This window comes from Bos mutus, chromosome 14 (assembly GCF_027580195.1).
Source record: "Bos mutus isolate GX-2022 chromosome 14, NWIPB_WYAK_1.1, whole genome shotgun sequence".
NCBI lineage: Eukaryota > Metazoa > Chordata > Mammalia > Artiodactyla > Bovidae > Bos > Bos mutus.
The window spans coordinates 66,043,563-66,065,864 of NC_091630.1; the positions used below are offsets into that span (position 1 = coordinate 66,043,563).

Consider the following 22,302-nt stretch of genomic DNA (forward strand, 5'->3'; position numbering starts at 1 on the left):
TCTTAACTGCAGTGACAAGAACTGCTTTCTCAATTCCAGTATATATATGAAAGTGTTTGAATGGGTCATTTAACATTTATCTTCGTAAGGCTAAGAACAGTTAACACTTCCATGAGGCATTAGCTGTAAGAGTATACTTAGTCCCTTGTGAAATTTGGCTTTGTTAGATAAGTATTTACAGCTTTATTTTACCTGTTCTATGATTTTAGCACATTGGACCAGCTATCCCAGAAGTCAGTTCTGTCTGGTTTAAACTGTACATTTACCACATCACCAGGCAAGGACCACCATCTCTTTTGCTGTCCAAAGGGACAAGACTTCGAAAACTGCCAGATATATTCCAGGTATGTTTTTGTGGGTTTTTTAAAAATCATTTTTGAGGAAGATAGAAACTGGTAAGCACTATTCTAGATAACTTTCTTAATTTTTTAAAATTCCTAAATGCTCTGGTATGTTTTATTTATTTCTTGTTCTTAGGGTTATGATCGATTATTAATCACGTCTTGGGGTCATGATCCTGGGGTGGTTCCTACGTCAAATGTGCTCACGATGTTGAATGATGCCCTGACACATTCAGCGGTTTTGATTCAGGTACAGTTACCTTATTTCAAACAATCAGTTTTGGATTTTAATTTCAAAGATTGCAATTTGTTTGACTCTCTGCTGAGTCACAGTCAGACATCAGTAATTAGACATTTGTCAAACTGACACATAAAGAACCAGAGATCAGGATTTTAGTCCTGGCCTTTGTCTCGCAGATTGAGAGTAGTGGAAACGATGTGGGCTTTGAAGGCAGACTCAGCTTTGAGTTCCAGCCTCAGCTTTTGCTACCTGTGTGGCCCTGTTTGTTTTTTTTTTAATAGTAGCTTTAAAATTTAGGTGTGCTTCATATACCATATTCCCCAGTTGAATTGTGTGATTCAGTGGTTTTTAGTGTATTGACAGATGTCTACAGTCAGCACCACACTCAGTGCTACAACATTTTCCTTTTCCTGTAGTTCTCGCACCAACCCCCCACCCCCGACACTTGCTGTCTCTGTAGAATGCCTGTTTGGGGCATTTCAGATACAGGGAGCCATATATAGGCTGCTTTCCTGTTGTCCAAGTGGCCATGTTGTCACTTCTTTGGGATATATCCTTAGAAGTGGAAACGTGGAGTCACGTGGTAGCTTTGTGTGTTAACTGTTTAAGGAACTGCTGGGCTGTTTTCCAAAGTGACTTCACATTCCTTCCAGCCCTTTGTATTACCTTATTTCTTAATTATAACCACCCTAGCTGGTGTGAAGTGGTATGTAACATTTTAGAGATACTCTTCTTAAACTTAGTTTCCCCCATCTGCAGAATGGGGATGGTAATATCCACTGTGTAACAACAAAAGTAATAGTAAGAGCTAATGCCAAAGGAAGCATTTTTAGCTTTAGAATTGTTGAGAGAATGAAACAAGAAGGTGTGTGTGTGAAGAGTACAGCACTCTTTCTGGTACATAATAGGTTCTCTGTAAAGATCGCATTAATTCATTGAACTGGCAGTTGTACTTGCCATATTCTGTACTAATTAATGTGGGTTTACAAATGAGACATGGTCCCTGTCTTCAGGGAACTTAATTCTGATGGGAAAGGTTATGTAAGCAGTTTTTAGCTGAGGGTTAGAGAGAGTGATAGGGGAAGTGTTAAAGAGAAGTACCTTCTAGCTTTGGGGCAAGGACAGAGGCTTAGGGAGAGTTCCTCGGAGAAAATGAGACCTGGCTAGGTATAAAAGACTGATTCAGAGGAGAGTGAGGCCAGGCAGAGAGGTACAGTTAGTATGAATAAACCCTTGGGTAGAGAGTTTTTTCTTCTTTCTTCATAACTAGTTCCCTAGTGCTTGGAATAGTGCCTGGCTCGCAGAAGTTGCTCAGTGAGTGAGTGTTGAATAAACGAACAGGAATACGAAGTGGGAGCATGTGCTCGGACATGTGAGCTGTTACGTCATCTTGAGGGGTGGGCTGCAGTGTGATGGATGGTGATCAGAGACTCGTCTGGAGCAGTAGGCAGGCCCTGCCCTGGAGGGCAGTGGACCTTACTTGTCCTGCCGTAGTGCTTAGACTTTCCCTTTAGATCCATGGTAGCCAGTGAAGGGTGCTGAGCAAGGGATTAACATGGTCAGTTGTGATTTAGAAGATTAGCCTGAAGACTGTTGAGAATGACTGGGTGGGAGAAGATAGGATTAGCATGCAGTCTTGGAGGCCAGATAAGAGATGAGGACAGCCTAGGTTAGGGAAGCGGTAATAAGAATGAAAAGGAAGAATTATTACAAATACAAAATAAATAGAACTGATCAGGTATCTGAGAAGGGGGTGGGAAGGGAAAAGGGACTCCTCAGGAACCTGGCTTGTGAAGGTGGAAGAGCAGGGGCATCACACTTGAGAACACAGGAGGAAGAGCTGGTGTATGGGAGCAGATGAGCGTGCGTGTTGGGCCCGTGGGACATTTGGGTGGTGGAAATATCTAGGAGGTAATTGAAAATATTCTGAAATTCAAATGAGAGCTCGAACAAGGGAGATTGACTTGAGTGTCAGCATCAGCACGTGGGTAGTAGTAGAAACCGTGAGAGGATGCGTTAGCCGGGAGGGCAGACATGAAGCGTAGAGCGGTGGCTGGGATACAGAGTAGGATGGGCTGGACGTGAACTGAGGGGTCAGACCGCCTCAGTTCACATCTGGAGTCCACGTATTGGCTACATTGGATAAGTTAACTAACTTGCTTCAACTTCAGTGACTTCACCTGCAAATTAGAGGTAATAAAAGGTCTTACCTTTACACGATTGTTGAAAAGAATGACTGAGATGGGAGATCAACATAAAATGCTCTAGACCTGTGTTTAGTACCTTGGAACATCTCAAAAAATGTTCACTACAGTGGCAGTGGTGGTGGAAATAGAGTGAGAGGAGTTTTAAACTGTTTGTTAAGGAGTTTTGCCTTTTCTAAAAAAGAACGTCTCTTTTATTAAATTTTATGGAAAAAAAGATTTACCTTTACTGGAACTTAAAACAGCAGAATTAAGATTTTTGATTAAAACCATGTTCTTATAAATAATAACCATCTTGTTTAGGATTGAAATCATAAATGTATCAGTGGAATAGAAGCAAGATATTAGAAACATATTCAAGTTGTTATATGAACCAAGTTAAATGAATATGATTTTTTCCCCCCTGAAATTATTTTTTTCTTTTACATCACAGTATCTTGAATTTGATTAATGTGTAGATCTTCTTTAAAGGGAAAGAATGTATAGATCCCAAGTGTTAACTTTTCTATTAAAATGATTCTGTATAAGCATAAAATGAAATACCTTATGCTTATCATTCATAACTGTAATTATTTGAATGTGAGGAATGCTGTTTGTAACATGGGACTGAGGTGGGTTAGATTCATAGATTTTTTTCAATTTAACTTTTGAATTGATAGTTCATGTTTCAAAAATAAAACACTATTAAAAGATACACAGAGAAAAGTATCACTGCCCTCTTAACACTCTGTCCAGTCCCCACTCCCTGACTCTCCTCCAGATCAGACAACCACATTTGTTTCTGCTGTACCCTTCTAGAATTTCTTTATACACATGCAAGCAATTACATACAGATATCCCCCATGCTTTTTCCACTTAGCAATTGGAGATGTTTCTATTTCATTTTGTAGAGAGCTTCCTTTTTTTGCAGCTGCCTTGAAAATATGCACATAGATTTATTTCATCAGTCCCCTGCTGACTGGGATTTTGGTTGTCTCTAATTGTATTGCAGTTAGAGTGCTGCAGCAAGGCATTTTGAATACGTGTCATTCAGTTCACGTTTTTGAGATTTGCAGTCCTAATCCGCAGCACGCCAGGGAACTCGGATCCTCCGTCACTTTTCTTTCTCAGCACTACAGCTAAGCCTCATGAATGCACAGGATCTCATTCAGGCTTCACTCAGCAGACACCTGATTGACCTGTTTTTTCACTAACCCGTACCCTCACTTTAGACACATTGCCTTAATAGGTTAATAAAGATTTAAGATTATGTTTACTTGCTAGAGAAAAGCAGAGAATTATTGAGAGCATTTTGATGGAGTATTAAGGTGGAATACACCATCATGAGGCACAGTTTTAATTATCAATTGAGTATCTACTGTTGGAAATACAGATTTCACATATACCTTTCAACTTGTGTTTTTTCATGTTTAGGGACATGGTTTGCATGGGATAGGAGAAACTGTCCACATACCTTTCCCATTTGATGAGACAGAACTACAAGGAGGTACCTTACTTTCAAATTGTATCCATTTGACTTCTTTATAATTAGTCTTGTCAATCAGTGGAAGCATAGCAAGAAGTAAATTCTTAAACTTTTTAAGTTCTAGGGTCTTAAAATCATTCTGCTTTTAAAGAGTATTGGGAAAGGTAGTTTTCTGTCACATGCCTTTTCCCACAAAGAGCTAATAGGGTAGGACTCATTTAGGACCTAGGACTAGAAGGAATACTAGTTTGTCTTGGAGATGAAGAAGCTAAGTAGGCAGCTACTTAGATGGAAGACTAGGTTTTCTGTATGTTTAGCCTTTTTAGTTTCCTTTTATTGTTTATTTGTTCATAGGTTGGCAGAGAGTACAAGTCACAGGGAGGATTTTATGCTTAGAAAGTTGATTTTTTTCCCCCATTGTTATTACAGTCCTTTTATTTATTTATTTTTATGGGGCTTCTATGGACATTAATGAACATTTGTAAATTAACTTACAGTTTACAGAGAACTTGTGTATTATTTCCTGTTTCAGCATTTGTTTTTAGCAAAAACAAATTGAAAATTTTTTTATTAATGGTCAGTGTGTTTTGATTTAAGTTTGTTCTATAGTATTACAAGTTCCCAATCTAGAGTCCTTAGAGAAAATGAGAAAACATTTTAAACAAAACCTAATTTAAAATGAATAAATAATTTAAAATTGTTTTTAAATTTTATTTTTCCTGCTAGAGAGGACTTGAGTGAGCTAAATTAAGCTGATTCTAGGTTCAAGGGTGAAAAGGCCTGTTTAAGGTTACTCCTTTCTAGAATTGTGAGCTGTAATACATTTGATGAAAGATGCTCAGGGAATTTCTATAAAAGCAAATTCATTCTTCCTTTTGTTTAATGTAAAACATCTCTCCTCTGTTGATTATTAAGAAAGTATATTCAGCACCTGTGTTTCCTGCTCCATTCAAAATTGTCATTTTAGAATCTATTTTTCTTGTTCTTAGAGTCATATTGCTTGGAATTTTAGAGAGCAATGAATCAAGTAATTTAACTTTTGTTAATTCATATAAGAACTTTTCCAAAATGTTAGTCACCATTGTCTCTTCTCCCCTAAAGCAGGGAGAAAAGAAGAAGATTTACATAAGTATTTTTTTCCTTTTCTCATGAGTAGGCTGTAAATGCTTCACATTTGAAATTAAGTACTCTCTTTGGGCTGTTGTGAAATAAGTGTGTACAAAATTTGGAGAGGAGAATTTTCTCCTCCAAAATAGAGCCCCTATTCAGAAATAAGTATTTCTCTGCAACTAAACTTTGCTAGTTAATCCTCTGATACTTTATAAATTCTGTGGACAAATTAATTATTCACCACAAGATATAGGATAGTGACAACGGGATCTTAAAAATCATAAAATCTCGAGAACTGATCACTCTTTTGCCTTTGGAGATTATTGTGAAAATTCTAAAACAGAGAAATATTCGTATTTGGCATCTTTCTCTTTTGTAAGTTCACGTATTTATGAGAACTTGAGCTGATACTTAATTTATTAGGGATATAATTTCAAGTACATTGTTAGCTTTTAGTTTCAATAAGAATACTTTTCTTAAAAAATAAAAAATGTGTATTCAATACGGAATTTCCTGGTAGAAGCCCACTAAGTAAGTACTTAAGGCAGAATGGAAGTACAAAGAGAAGCCTAGAGAATTTGCCATTGACGGGCCATGTTTGTTTACTTAGAGAGTAAATTGTTTTGTTACAATAGTTGCCTTCTGAGGTCTATAAAGTATGTTGTATATGTACAGCATCCTTTTACATTTACAGATATTTATTCATTGGAATCAATTTTGATAAAATCTAAAAGTAGTTCTAAGAATTGTTTGATGTTAACAAAAGGAAAGTGTATTTAAGTTTTTGGTGTTCTGTTGTAAAACTGTTGACTTATAATTGATGTCAACTCTTTGTTCTTAGAGTTTACTCGTGTCAATATGGGTGTTCATAAAGCATTGCAAACATTGAGGAACAAAGTGGACTTGCAGCATTTTTGTGGATATGTCACCATGTTGAATGCTTCTAGCCAACTTGCAAACAGAAAACTCAGTGATGCTTCTGATGAGAGAGGTTAGCCAATAGTTGTGTCCTTTGAGTTACGATAACTGGCAGTGAGTGTATCACAAACTTAATATTTAAAAAGCATGGGGGCTTTGTGGGGATGTTGACTTATTTAATACTTAATGTTTTTCCACTGAAAATACTGTGACGTCATTGGGACAATTATCAGTTATTCAAATGGAGAAAATACTAAGTGCAAAAGTAAAGACGTGATGACCTGGGGTTGGAATACAGAATCGTTATTGTGTTTTAGCCCTTTACTGTCATATTTCTGTTTATAGGCTTTAAATTAAGTTCCTTTATGGGGTGATGGTTTCAAAACTTTAGTCTGTTTGTAAAATTATTTTCAAACTAGGATGAATAGTTTTCCCCTTCAGCTTTCCTCCTCCTATTGGAGGCACCATTGTCTCAGTTATGCAGGCCTTAAAAATCATGTCTTTGTCTCATCCTTCTCCTTTCGCACTCAGCCTAGTTAGTTCTGTGAGTTAGTCTTTAGAAATGTCTTATATTCATTTCTTTCCCTCCCTCTTTAATTCTCTGTAACTACCATTCTAGTCTGAATCTTGATATTTTACACATGTTTTATTGCAACTATTTCCTGCTTAGTCTTCCTGGCCTCATCTTCTTTGCGTCTCCACCCTGTCTTGCATATGGACAATGGCTAATTTTCCTTAGATGCCTTTCTTTTTAAAGATGCATTTTTCAGATCACCTTCTTGTCACTAACTGTTTCCTGCCCTGGCGTAATTTCGGCTTGTATGTGGCTTTGGTTGCCGCGGTGTCACCTGTGGTCCGCAACTCTAGGGAATGTTTAATTCAGATCTCTATATCATCGATTCGATTCACTGAACCTCTTCCTTTGAAATGCTGAGAGAGTATGATTAATTGCTAGCCATCTAGTGAATTGAATTAGGTATTCACTCCTGGTCCATATACCTTTGGCCAGAGTTGGGTAACTTTCAACAGTTGACTGCCAAGTATCACAGGAGCGTTTTTTTAGAGAAGAGGGCTGTGGATTAGTCATTTCAAAGAATGTTAATAGAGCTGTCCTGTTTTATTTCATTCTTTCTGTGCACATTTACGAAATACCTGCTTAGGTGCTGGAGATATTTCTATTACTAAGTCCTACGGAGAAGGAGATGGCAACCCACTCCAGTATTCTTGCCTGGAAAATTCCATGGACAGAGGAGCCTGGTGGGCTACAGTCCATGGGGTCGCAAAGAGTCGGACACGACTGAGCGACTTCACTCTCTGAAGGAGTAAAAAACCCTGGGCGAGAGACAAGCAACTGAATCAGCCTACTGTGTAATGTTAAGAGACTAAGATACCGGGGTCTGCTTAAAGTGCTAAAGCAGGACGGGAAGGCTTATCTCAGCCAACTGAGCTATCAGACCCTCTTAGAGAAGGTAAAGTTTGAAGTGAATTTTGAAAAATGAGGTGTTATCTACACATAGATGATTGTTGTTTATTTGGAGGGTAGCAGCTTTAGGCAGAGGGGATCAGGCAAGAGAGTAGCTTATCTTGGCCAGAAGAGTTTGATGGGCTGTAGTAGCAGAGAGTAGAGAAATAATAGGTAAGATCTAGAGGATCTCAGAGGATGTATTATGCTGAAAGACATAGGGAGTCAAAATATTTTGAAAGGGAATGATGTAATCAGACTGCATGTTTCCATGGGGACAGAAATGACTTTAGTATAATGAAGTGAAGGTCTGAACTTGTGTTCTGCCATGTGAATGCTTGTTTTTTTAGGCCAAAGCTTCACAACCTCAGTACTATTAATGTTTTGAGCTGGTTAATTCTTTGTTCTGGGGGACCGTCCTATGCATTGTAGGATGTTTAGGATCCTTAGATATCAGTAACATCCCTGTCCCCATTCATGGCGAACAAACCTTGTCAAAATTGCCAAGTATTTCTTGTGGGACAAAATTGTCCCCCACTTAACAGCTTCTCCTTTAGGCTAAAGACCATTCACTATATTCCATTGTTATTTCTGTTAGGACTGACTTATCAACAACGTATACCAGCTTCTAGAGTCCTAATATTTATTGTTTGCCCTTCAATTATAAGGAGAACCTGATTTGGCTTCAGGCTCAGATGTGAATGGGAGCACAGAGTCATTTGAAATGGTCATTGAGGAAGCAGCTCTAGATTCAGCTGCAAAGCAAAACTCTGGTAAGGCTTTAAAAATTGCTTGCAATCTCTGACTAATTTCTGAGATTTAATCCTTTTGCAAATGATACTGTTTTTGGATATCATTTGCTCTTATTATAATGGACCTTTTCATAAGTATTTTCTAGGAAACATTTTTATATATTTAGAATAATTAAAATATTGTAAAATGTGACATGAAAATAAACAATGTTTCATTTTTCCTGTTAATTCTCTCATCTTGTAGATGTTTTGAATTAGATTTTTTTTTTCTGGTGTAAAAAGCCACTTTGAGTGTCTGATGAAAGCTGTGTGCCTTCTTCCCAGAAGCATGTACATACTCAAAAAACATTATTTCCTGTTTCAGAGATTCACTGACACCCCTCTGAGTCCTCTCCCCTGCTAAACCCACGTGGGTGTCAGTGGAAGCAGGAGGAATCTATGAAAATCTCTGGATCTCTGACCAGTGATCAGACTGACCAGTTAAACCCTGGTCAGTCATAATACATGAAGTATACATGATTAATAACTTTGTGTACCCTTTTGTAGTTGCCACAGCAGAAGCAGATTGGGTTCCTCTGGAGTTGTGCTTTGGGATTCCACTGTTTAGTTCTGAATTAAACCAGAAAGTCTGCAGAAAAATCGCTACGCATGGCCTTTGCAGAAAAGAGAGGTGAGGGTTTCTGTTTGCTGTCATCTTTTCATGTATGAGACTTTTTAAGCTCTCATTATTAGTTGCTGTACCTTACTTTCTCTTATTTCACACATGCTTGTTCATTGATTGAATAAAGATGGCTTGTTTAAAGGTTTTGCTGTGTATTTTTAAATTAAAGTTCAGTCCCTCAGAAATTAGGCACATGCAGATATTTTGGACACAACGTTTTGGTTAATGATACTAAATTACTCAGATTTGGCGAGAGTATAGATTAAATGGGTGTACTTATATGACTGTGTGCACCTAGCTTTTTTTAATATGTAAATATGGATGACTTTCTAAATTTTCTTCAGTTGCCACATTTTCTAAATGAACATACATTATTCATCAGTCATGACAAGTAGGTTTTATCTTGTATGCTCACTCTCATCGGTTGGGAGCAGCTGCTGAGAGGCAGCATGGTAAGGGTCCTGAGTCTGGTTAGCAGAGAAGAGTATCACTAAATCTGATGATCATGGTGGGTGGCTTAGAAAAAGGTGATATCTACAGATCTCCTTGACATTGTTATTTAGGAAAACAAAGTTGGAGAATAAATAATTTAATTGGCCTAATGTAGTTTGTATAAGAAAATTTAAGGTACTTAATTGACAATTTTAATAACTATCTTGAAAATAAAATAATATACATGAATAAAAAGGTAAAAATACTATATAGCTTTAATGATTGCCACTATAATGGTTACCAGTTTACATATGTTAACCAATTTACAATTGAAAATGTGTTCCTACATTTTTATTTTTAAAGTGTTCTTGCATATTTGGTAGTAGTTTAAACTTTTCCTTTTAACAGTAATTTTCTAATTTTGGTTGTACATGATGTTTTATTTCAAAATGGTCTTTTTAATGCATCTTTACTCCATATTATTAAAACAAGCAGAAATTTCATTGATGAGAACCATTGCAATTGTTTTTTAGAAATTATGTGATTAATTGAGATGTATATACATATATTAACATGTTTATTAAAATTAAACTCTCATAAGCTATTAGTTCTCGTTATATTTGTTTTAAACTTTTCTCCTTTTTTTCAGCCTTCAAAACCTCTTACATTCCAGTAGAAAACTGTCTCTACAAGTCCTTAACTTTGTTCACTCATTCCAGGTAACAAAAACTAAAAAAACCCAAGGTGTATTTGCATAGAGCTTTTATAGTGTCCAAAACACTTCTGTGTTTGTGCTGAGTCTCCACAGCAGTAAGACATGAAATAAGTTGTAATTTAATGTATAAATGAAGATACTGAAATTCAGAAAGTTAACTGACTTATACATGAGTTCACTGGCCAGGTCTTCAGGAGGCTTGAACTGTTCGTTCTAGTGCTGGTGCTTCATTTAACAGAAGTGTTTTAAGCATCTGCCATGGGCCATGTACCACGTTAGGTTCTGGTTCTTGGGTCAGTTGTTATTTAGTTGCTAAGTCGTGTCCAACTCTTTGTGACCCCAAGGACTGTAGCCCGTCAGGCTCCTCTCTCCAAGAGATTTCCCAGGCAAGAATACTAGAGTGGGTTGCCATTTCCTTCTCCCGGGGATCTTCCTGACCCAGGAATTTTACCTGTGATTTCTGCGTTGGCTGGCAGGTTCTTTACCAGTGAGCCACTAGGGAAGTCCCCTCTTGATCCCCAGTGCAGTGATTAATGAGGTGGGACTGACTGTTACGGTAGTGAAAGCCAGAGCTCTAGACCTCTGTCTTACCCCCAAGGAAAGAATGGATACCGTAGACTTGATTTGTAGATAAATTTTTAGAATGGAATATTTTTTGTTTGAAATATCTGTTCTAACATTATGAAATTAGTATTTTGGAATTTGGCTTCTTTCATTCTCTCAGTAAATACTTGAGTCAGCTCTATGCCGGAGTCTTCACAAGGTGCTGGGGAAGCAGTATGCTAAGACACTAATGGAGCTTGAGTGTTGTGTGAGAGCTAGTCAAGGAAACACTGACATATACAAGTAGTTACGGACTTCAATATGTGTGCTGTAAAGGAGCCAAACCCCTTCAGAAATGATAGAATCTAAAGGCAGACCAAATTTAAAAAGGTAGAGGTGACGTATAAGCTGAAATCTAAAGAACAGGAAAAAGTATTCCAGGCCGAGGTTAGTAGGTATGTAAGTCCTGTGTCAGGAGGGCACTCAGCCTGCAAGGAAACGGAGAGGGCCAGTGACAGAAGCCTCGTGAAAGTGGCGTAGGGGCCAGAGGTGAGGTTGATGCGGAGCGGAGGGCCTTCTAGAGTACGTGAAAAAATGTGTTCTATACTTAACTGCAAAGAGAAACTGTTAGTATTAAAGACTTATAACAGGGAATGACATATTTCTAATTGACTTTTTTTAAAAGATTAGTTACTGTTTAGAGAATAGATTAAAAACAGAAGCTTAGAAATAAGACAAGTTTGGAGACTGTTGTATTAACTATAGTGAGAAATATTGATAGATGAACATCTTTTTCATTAAAAAAAAATGTATCTGCAGTAAAGGTTTGTTCATTACTGCTATACCTGTAATATAATAAATTGTGTATATTATAAAACATACACAAAAACAGAAATTTTATTGGATGCAATAAATAGATACAAGATTTTACAAATTTTCACACTCCTGCACCTCACTTTGGTGTGAGGACTGCACTTCAGTGGAGACTGGTGGCCTTGGCTGTGGTGAATGAATCAAGTAAACTCCTTTGGGATACATGCTGGAGGTATATTGAGGGAATGTAGTGATTAAATAAATGTGAGGAAAGATCGAGGCTATGGTAAGGAAGGGAAGAATGAAGGTAATTTTCACGCTTCATAGTCATTTTCTTGACTAGCTTGATGCATGGAGTAGGGGAAGGACCTGGTAGGGAAATTTAGTTTGGTTATGGACATGTTAAGTGTGGAATTTATGGTGAAACATGCAAAGATAGATGTTGGATAGGAGGAGATTGGAGCCTGGAGTTCCAAGAAGTCTGTGCTGAATGTGTGAATCTGAGAGCCCTGGGAGTGGATGATAGATTGTTCTAGTGCTTAATGTTGCATGAGGGTTTTTGTAGATTATCTAAGAAATTTTTCTTATTTCTGCATATGTTAATACCAGTTGTTGATTATTTGGGGTTCATGAGGTATGTCTTTGCATCTTCTATAGTGCTCTGCATTCCATAAACATTTCTTAGGTAATCAAGGTCTTAATTTCACACTCCACTTCATTAGCTGAATTAAGTGGTTTGGTAAAGTGTTGAATAGGATTTTTTTGTCTTGTTTCTTGCTCTCTCTAGGAAGGTGCTTCAACACTGGATGTTCACACTGAGGCCAGTTTTCCAAGTTTGCTTTCACAGTCATCCTGTGCTGACATGGGAGTTCCCCTTCCTGCAAAGAACTTAGTATTTAAAGATGGTATCTTAACGGAGTGGAGTGGACGATCACCCTCGTCACTTCTTATTGCTAATCTCCATTTGCAGTAATTTGGTTACATATTTGTTGCTCACCCTTTCTGCCTTTTTTCTTTCTTAACGTTAGCTTTATAGTGCCAGCCACTAAAAAGCTTCCTGCTGCTGCAGTGCAATTCATGCTTAACTGATGTTAAAGTTTGGGGAACTTGTTCATGTTTTCAGAAGTTTTCCTCATTCCTGCACCTCCTAATGCAACAAAGAGCTTTTTAGCAGCCTGCACTGTATTTTTTACCTTGAGACAATCTGCATTTCTTTTATAAAACTGAGGATATACTTTATAGGCTTTATGATGACTGTTATGTTTATAAGCAGTCACTATGAATATTGCAATGGTAATTTTATATGTTAGTTTATCAAACATAAATCTTGTTTAATTTTATATTTTGTTACCTACTCTTTAAGGGATCATGGGAAGAGGTGGAACTCTTCCTCTGAAAAGGCTTCTTGGTATTTAAAGTAGCAAAACTATAAAACTGTTAACATCCATTATTGAGAGATGATCTGATGGGGCATTATGAATTGCTGTGGATATTTGTAAATTATGTATATCAATTGAACATTGTTGAAGGTATGCAAATCAGCATAGTTAGGTATGGCTTAACGTTGACTTAGAAGATCTTAACACCGACTATGACGATACACTGACATCTCATAAGAAGCTTGGGAAACATTCTATTTTTAAACAATGTTTATATGTGGACTTGTGTTGTCGCTCATTTGGGGCTTTATATTTTCATAGAGTCTTTATGGAAAAATCAAATTTATTTTCCACTCTTGTAGCTGTGGCTGCTGCATGTTTTCTCCTTGACTCATTTACCCATGAGTTGTTATGGAATTGGATTTGAGGTTTCAAACCAAGGATTTTGATTTTAGCTTAGAATTTAGAGGCATTAAGGCTATGTCTTCTGATCAAAACATTTTAGTGACAAACCTGCTGTGAGGACACATTGTTAGGCAATTTGGATCTTAAATTTATGTGACTAGTTTTAGACAAAATGATAAAGAAAAATCGAGTAATTTCAAAATGTTTTTCTTGAGTCCTTGATTCTTTTAGTATCTCAAATGTTAATTAGAATAATTGGAATCACTTTTTAGATTTTTCAAATTACCTTCCTTGGGAAGTTTGTGCAGTGTTATAGTTTAGCTCTTCTCATAGAATAACGGTTTGCTAGTTTAAAACTGTAACCAAACTAACTGGTCAAACAGCATATATCTAAAATATTTAAAGCATTAGAAAATTTGGGAAGGTTAAACCTGAACATTTTTGCTGACAATTTTTGTTATTTATAGAACTGATATTTGTGTATTTAACATACTTCTGGAAATATATGTCTTTCTTAAAACTGTTAGCATAACCATGCATTCAATACCATGGCCTACCTATTAAATGTTTTGAAGCAGGTTACCTGTGGCACAGTCAGTGCTGTGTTTGGGGTAAATGCAGTAACGTTTAGTATTCTACTTTGTCTTATATGAGGTGGAAACCAAGTGTATGTTATAAATGTTTGTCTATAAAAGGAAAAATACTAATATTAAAATAATTTCTTATAACTGTGAATCACTCATTTATTTTTCCAATAATTGATATTGTACATTCCTAGTGCTATTAGGTATGTATGTAACTTTTATAGTTTTTCACCTGATTGTTGTAAGTATTTCATTTGATCAGGGCTCTTTAATCTCATTTGCTTTGTTCAGATTAACTGTAGTTATTTATTTCTGTATTAACAAGCTAAGCCTATGGTGATGACATGTACACTAATAAAGCATTGAATGTTTGTAGTTGGTAGTGAACCTTGTTGTTGGTGAATTTAAAACTTAAAATATGGGAGTGATTTGCTGCTATATTTCCTTTGAGGGATAATAGAGGAAGAAATGGACCCTAGTAATGATCATGAATTTTAGGGAAAGTACAAAAAAAAGCATGTGGTCACCTCTGGTTTCTCATGTGAATGAGGAAAGAGTCTACTTCCAGCTGAAGACCTCTTATACTTTTAAAGATGGGGAATCTGCATTTTTAGAGCTGTTAGCAAAGTGTGAAAACCACTTTATGCTTTACTTTGTGGATTTGGTTTTGTTTTATTCATACATTAACTCATATCGAGATGCATTGCTTAAATCTTATGTGTTGATCCTATTCAACAAAAAATGTAAAATATAGAATTTATTATTTGCCAAAGAAAATTTATGAAAGAATTTTTATCCAGTTTTTCTGCAGACATTTAAATTTCATTTGGCTTTGTGCTCCCTCCCCTCTTTTTTGTCCTTAATGTAGCTTAAACCATTGGCAAACTTCAGAAACCAAGAGAAAAAAAGAAACATAAAAAAAAGACACAGAATTTAGTATGGTACAATTTCACCTTTCACATAGGTCTGAAGAAATGTAACTTTATGTTGTTAAGATCATCTTACTTCCTTGACTCCTTTTTTTCTTTTAAAATTGTAATCAGATGCTTCTGGGTTTTTTTTTTTTTTTTTTCCAGGAATAGTGCTTTCTTTTACTTGTTTCCACTTTTCTCTGCCATTTGTGATTCTCTTTTATGTTCAGTGTTTCAAATACAGTTTGTATTTAAAGATTTTAAAATACCAAAACTGTAACTGAGTACAGTGGATTTTTTTCTGGTATGATGTTAATATTATACAATGAAATGTATAAAGTGTTGTCAATTTCATTATTGACACTATAATATGTTTACAAATAAACTGTGGTGTTGATCAAGTTGCTGTGAAAATGTGTATAATCTTCTGTTAAGTCCCTTTCATAATTTAAAATACAGGCATGCTTTCAGTGCTGAGACTTCTATACTTGAAAAGAAAAAAACAAAAGCAACAACAACAAACTAATTTTACAATAATTTCAAATTAGCAGAAAAATTGCAAGGTCATCTGGAGATATTCCCTGTACCCTTCCACAGGCTTCCCCTAATGTTAACACCTTATATAAACTATGACGCATTTGTCAAAACTCAGAAATTAACATTGGTACCGTACTATTTACTAAAATACAGATTATGTTTGATTTTCACCGATTTTCCCTCTGATGTTCTCTTCTGTTCCAGGACCGTGTCCAAGGTACCATGGTGCATTTCTTTAGTCGTCACTGCCTCCGTCTCCTCCAGTCTGTTGACAGTTTCTCAGTCTTTCCTGACCTTGAGGCTGTGAAGAGCACTAGTTGGTTCTTTGGTGGGCTGGCCCTCACAGTGGGCTCATCTGGTGTTTTATCAGATTGGAGGCTGTAGTTCACTGGGGAGGGTGGCGCAGATGCCATGGCCCTTCCACAGTGCCTCAGATTGGGGGTTGCATAGTCAACAGACGTTACCAGTGCCATCTCTTCACTGGTTACAGTGATGGTGTCTGCAGGTTTTTTCACTTTCCATACTCTTTTTTTTTTTTTTTGGAAGTGAGTTACTCAACCTAGGCCACACTCAAAGGGAAGGAGCAGTATCTATATTCTTTACAAATTTTCTTTTAAAGACTTGTTCCATATACACACAATGGAGTATTACTCAGCCATTAAAAAGAATACATTTGAATCAGTTCTAATGAGGTGGATGAAACTGGAGCCAATTATACAGAGTGAAGTAAGCCAGAAAGAAAAACACCAATGCAGTATACTAATGCATATATATGAAATTTAGAAAGATGGTAATGATAACCCTATATGCGAGACAGCAAAAGAGACACAGATGTATAGAACAGGCTTTTGGACTCTGTGGGAGAGGGCGAGGGTGGGATGATTTGGGAGAATGGCATTGAAACATGTATAATATCATATGTGAAACAAATTGCCAGTCCAGGTTCAATGCAGGGTACAGGATGCTCGCGGTTGGTGCACTGGGATGACCCAGAAGGATGATATGGGGAGGGAGGTGGGAGGGGTTCAGGATGGGGAACACGTGTACCCCTGTGGCGGATTCATGTTGATATATGGCAAAACCAATACAATATCGTAAAATAATTAGCCTCCAATTTAAATTTATACTAAAAAAAAAGATTTGTTCCTTTCCTTTCTTTATTTGGTCATTTGTTTATATTAGTATCTAATTATGATTACTTATTTTATACTTTTGAGTCAAATTCAGTACACCTGTTATTGTTCAAATTGTTTAGCTTTGCCTTTTGGGAGCTCTTTGAAGCTGGCCTCTAAATCCTTTAACGTACCCTCAATTTTTTTTTTTTTAAAAGACTAATCTTACTTTCTAGTACTGTAGGTGTTACCTGGATGCCAGCCCTAGAATTAGCTATGTCCTCAAGGAGTCTTGGTTCCTTTCTTTGCAGAATGGCATTTAGAAACCAAGATTGGAGTTTAGGTGTGCTTGCTTTCACCTTTTTGGTGAAATGACCTAAGAGATATAAATATGTATACTGACCAGTATGTGGGCACACATGTCTATGTTTAGATCTATCTGTAGGCATATTCAGTTAAACTGATTCTCATTCAGCACCGTAAGTTTCATCCTGAGAAACCTGGCTCCGTTTATCTGCTTATGTGTTGAACCCTGGAATACTTCGAGAATGGTTTCAGAATAACTGTGTTGTACCCCTAGAGAAACAGATTGACCAACTAGGGTATAGTGTTCCTTTAAGTGCTTTTTTTTGTCTTTAACCTTAAATGCTGCTGCTGAGTCACTTCAGTAGCGTCCGGCTCTGTGCGGTCCCATAGAGAGCAGCCCACCAGGCTCCCCATCCCTGGGATTCTCCAGGCAAGAACACTGGAGTGGGTTGCCATTTCCTTCTCCAATGCATGAAAGTGAAAAGTGAAAGTGAAGTCGCTCAGTCGTGTCCGACTCTTAGCGACCGCATGGACTGCAGCCCACCAGGCTCCTCCATCCATGGGATTTTCCAGGCAAGAGCACTGGAGTGGGGTGCCATTGCCTTCTCCATTAACCTTAAATAGTATCCACTCAAAACATTTTCCAAAGTAACTTAGTACAGCTCATTGTTCCCTTCATTGAAGTTATAAGATACATTTGCAAAACAGATTCGTTTGTCACACTCTGCATTCCTTCTGGGATCCCTGAACATCACAAACCCAAAGTGCAGAGTTTTCATTTTCTTCAGAAAGTTTTATATTTTTTTCACATAATAAAATTCACTCTGCCAGGTCTTTGACAAATGCATGGCATGTGTTCACCCACCATCCCTGTACTATCCAGAATGGTTCTGTCACCCTAAAAATTCCCCTTTGTACTCAGCCCCTCACCCTACACCTCACAACCACTTACCTGTTCCTATAATTTTGCTTTTCCCAGAATATCATATAAATGGTGGAATTGTACAGTTTGTAACCTTTTAAGCCTAGCCACTTGTGCATAACAAAATGCGTTTTAAATTCATATGTGTTGTGTGAGTCAATAGCTCTGTTTCTATTGCTGAATACTTCGTTGTATGGACATATCAATGTTTGTCATTTAAAATTCATGTGCAAATTTTAATATAAACAATTCATTTTGCTTGGGTAAATACCTAGGAATGGGATTGCTGAGTTGTTGGTAAGTGTGTATTTAACTTTATAAGAAACTGCCAAACTCACCAAAGCGACTATGACATTTTACATTACTGCCAGCGATGAATGAAGGTTCCCATTGCAATGGTATCTTACAGTAGTTGAAATAATTCGTTTTCCCAGTGAAAAATTATGTTGGGTGTCTTTTCATATGCTTATTTGCCATACATGTGTCTTCTCTGGTGAAGTATCTGTTCAGATCTGTTCCTCATATTTTAAAAATTAGGTGTACTGAGTTTTATGAATTCAGTAAATATTTGAGTACGAGTCTTTTATCAGATACATGCTTTGCAGGTGTTTTCTCCCACTCTGTCTTGTCTATTCATTCTCTTAATAGTGTCTATTAAGGTAAAGAACAAAAGTTTTAAATTTTGACCGTGTCTGATTTGTTAGTGTTTTGTTTTTTTTTAATGGATTGTGCTGTTGATGCTGTTATCTAAAAATTCATCACCAAACCCAAGATGCAGCATTTTCATTTTCTTCTCAAAGTTGTATAGTTTTATGTTTAGGTCTTTGACCCATTTGAGCTGATTTTAATGTATGAGGTACATGTTTATCCTTTTCTTTGCTGCATCACCATAACACCTTTGTCAAAAATCAGTTGATGGGGATTCCTCTGGTAGTTCAGTGGCTAAGACTCCATGCTCCCAAAGCAGAGGCCCTGGGTTTAATCCCTCATCAGGGAACTAGATCCCACATGCCACAACTAAGCTCAGCCAAATAAATATTGAAACAAAAAAATGAGTTGATAGACCTATAGAGACAAAAGTAGATCAGTAGTTGCCTGCGGGGGAAATGAATGACTGCAAATGGGCACGAAGCATCTTCTTGGAGTGCTGGAAATTCCATAAAGTGGATTGTGGCGATTGATGGTGGTTCAACTCAAGTTTTCAAAAAATGCACTGTACACTTAAGTAAATTTTATCATGTAAGTTATACTTCAGTAAAGTGGTTTTAAGAAATCAATTGACATTTTTTTGTCTGGGTCTATTTCTGAGCACTCAAGTCTGTTTCATTGATCATTGTGTCTGTCCTCTCAATACCATGCTGAAATTGGATACTGTGAGTCATCCAAATTTTCAGGTTTTTTTTTTTTTTGAATTGATTTTGGCTCTTACAGTTCCTTTGCCTTTCCATATAAATTTTAGAATCAGCTTTTCAACATCTACACACAAGCCTGCAAAGATTTTAATCAAAATTATATTGACTCTGTAGATCAAATGGAAGAGAACTGACCTCCTAACAAATCTCTATAACTTTGCTGATTTTTGTTGGGTCACTGTTTTGTAGATTTTCTTTCTTTCTTTTTTATTTTGGAAATGTTTTGAGCTCCAAATTAAATTTCTGTAATCGATGTATTCAGGTTATCTGTGTCTTCTTGAGTGAGTTTTGGTGGTTTGTATCATTCACAAAATCGGTCTGTTTCCTCTGTGTTACTGAATTTGATGGTATTTATTTTTCATAGTGTACTCTTGCTGTCCTTTTATCTTGTGAGGTAATATGAAAAAGATGAAGTGGGATCAGTTCCAAAGAGAAAATGGCCAGGAATGATCCACAACAGATGAAAGATGGGAATCCAGAGATACAGGAATCTGGTGCATAGTATTTATCCATAGTGTTAATCAGTAATGAACTCAGAAAACAATTCAATTACATCGTCAAAGTACTTAGAGAAAATGACTGTTGACCTAACTATTGTGAATCCAGCAAAACTATCTTTCAAAAACAAGTGTGGAAAAGACATTTTCAAATATAAAAAGACCAAGTTTATCATTAGATCAATCTTAAAAAAATAAAGGAAAAATTTTTCGTAAGGAATGTCTTTTATGAGAGGAATGCTAAGTAAAGATGCTGATTAACCTTAAATTTCTTTTCTGAATGAAAATAATAGATTTGGAAGAGTAAAAAAAATAGGACTAAAATCCGTATGAGAGTTATGATTACACGGAGTGAAGCACTCTTAGCCCACTATTGTTTAGAGGGTAAATAATACTCTTTCATGTGCACATTCATCACTTCCTGTAGATTTACTAAATGGCAGACATGATACTAGTTTAGGAAAGGGATGGATCAGTGAATAAGAAATTCTGGTCTTTGTGGAGTTTACATTTTAGTGGAGACAGTAAAAATAAATTGCATAGCAGGTTCAGTTCAGTCGCTCAGTCGTGTCCGACTCTTTGCAACCCCATGAATTGCAGCACGCCAGGCCTCCCTGTCCATCACCAACTCCCAGAGTTCACTCAAACTCATATGCATCGAGTCGGTGATGCCATCCAGCCATCTCATCCTCTGTCATCCCCTTCTCCTCCTGTCCCCAATCCCTCCCAGCATCAGAGTCTTTTCCAATGAGTCAACTCTTTGCATGAGGAGGCCAAAGTACTGGAGTTTCAGCTTTAGCATCATTCCTTCCAAAGAACACTCAGGACTGATATCCTTTAGAATGTACTGGTCGGATCTCCTTGTAGTCCAAGGGACTCTCAAGAATCTTCTCCAACACCACAGTTCAAAAGCATCAATTCTTCGGCACTCAGCCTTCTTCACAGTCCAACTCTCACATCCATACATGACCACTGGAAAAACCATAGCCTTGACTAGGCATAGCAGGTTAGAAGGTGGTAATTGCTGTAGGAAAAAAATAGTAAAAAGGATGGGAAATATTAGGAATTGGAATTAATATTTATCAGTACCTGATCAGAGAAGACCTTAATGAGAGGGTGATATTTAAGCAAAGATTTAGAATGTGGGCCAAACATCTAGGGAAGAGTGTTCAGGGAGAAGAAATAGTCTGTGCAAAGGCTAACTGGTAGAGGCATGCCTGGCATGCATGTCAAAAAAAAAAAAAAAATGATGGGACTGGGGTAAATGGAGCTAGGGTAAATTGTGTTAGATATATCAGAGGCCCCCAGCCTCTACATTCTAATACCTGATGATCTGAGGTAGAGCTGATGTAATAATAATAGCAATAAAGTGCGCAATAAATAGAATGTGCTGGAATCATCCTGAAACCATCCCTCCCCCTGCCTCCCCCCGCCTCCCCTACCAAGCACAACTCACTTCCTGGTCCTTGGAAAAACTGTCCTCCACGAAACCAGTACATGGTGCCAGGAAGGTTGGGGACCATGAGCGAGAACGGCAGCAGTCTGCTTTCGTATGTTTTGCTCATGAGGAAAAAATACATATGCATGGCCTTCATTTTTCGGGCAGGCGTCTGCTGAATGCCAGGCAGGACAGTCAAGTTGAAACCCACGTTTAGGCCTGTCCTGCTATCTTTTGAACGCCACTGAAAATTGAGAATGCCCAAAGGGAGCAGCTGCCCAGTTAAACTTTCCTTAACTTCATCTCTCAGTGTTTTTATTGCTGGTATTTCAAAAGTCACTGTCCAGGTCCCTGTGGGCAAAGAGTGGGAGTTGTGTTTAAAGCTCAGGGTCCAGGCCTCTGAGGGCTGGAGTGGTTTCAGTAGCTTCTTTCTTTGCGTACAGGCTTCTCTCTTCCAGTGGGTGGCAGTGTCTCACTTTTTAATCCTCCTTTCTCTGGGGGACTTAACTTACGTGAGGACAACAAAGAAAGCGGAATTCATTTACAGCCCCCTTGTCACCCACTGCCTCCAGCCCTGTTAAAGGACTGAGTTCGCTTGGATGACTACTTGGAAAACATCAGGACTTACTCCTCCCGGTTGATTGTCCTGTAACTGGTCCTTAAGTGGCTGTGTGACCTAATTCTGGCTGATGAAACAGCATGGGAGGTCTGTTGGGGAGGGCACCCCTCCCAAAGGGAAAATATGAAAAAAATACTGAACAATGAGGAGAAATGAAACCCCATCCATGGTCTTTGGATCCTGTCTCATTGCTTTTCTGAGACCTTCTAGGTCTAATACTTAGTGATTGTGTAATGGTGGCATGTTTACATCCTCAAGTTAGGTCATTTTGGTTGATAAACATGAGACCTCATAAGAGTGTCAGAAGAGAGCAATAAGAATTTAGTGAAGCTTGGAAGATAATGTGGGAGATCTGTTACCAAAAGAGTGTGGGGTGGGGCGGGGGGCAGTTCCAGCTGCTCGCCCCTAAAAGCCAATAAACAGGCCAGGTTGGTGGAAAGGACCAACATGCAGAAAAAGCAGTCATCTCTAACAGTCATCTTCAGATTGGTCATCAGTGGTCTGACCGTCATCATCTTGGTGG

The 22,302-nt window shown here is 37.5% G+C and overlaps 1 protein-coding gene across 3 annotated transcripts in view; it reads left to right on the forward strand.

The window, feature by feature from the left end:
• FAM91A1 (family with sequence similarity 91 member A1) overlaps nt 1–15,337 on the forward strand; it is a 40,554-nt gene extending 25,217 nt beyond the window's left edge. For all 3 annotated transcript variants that reach the window (XM_005891963.2, XM_070382440.1, XM_070382442.1), the window contains 8 exons: nt 210–344; nt 478–591; nt 4,200–4,272; nt 6,203–6,352; nt 8,410–8,514; nt 9,040–9,163; nt 10,236–10,305; nt 12,445–15,337. In XM_005891963.2, the coding sequence (XP_005892025.1) occupies nt 210–344; nt 478–591; nt 4,200–4,272; nt 6,203–6,352; nt 8,410–8,514; nt 9,040–9,163; nt 10,236–10,305; nt 12,445–12,630 (957 nt within the window). In that variant the 3' untranslated portion in view covers nt 12,631–15,337. The remainder of the gene's footprint in view (nt 1–209; nt 345–477; nt 592–4,199; nt 4,273–6,202; nt 6,353–8,409; nt 8,515–9,039; nt 9,164–10,235; nt 10,306–12,444) is intronic.
• The last annotated feature ends 6,965 nt before the right edge of the window (nt 15,338–22,302 follow it).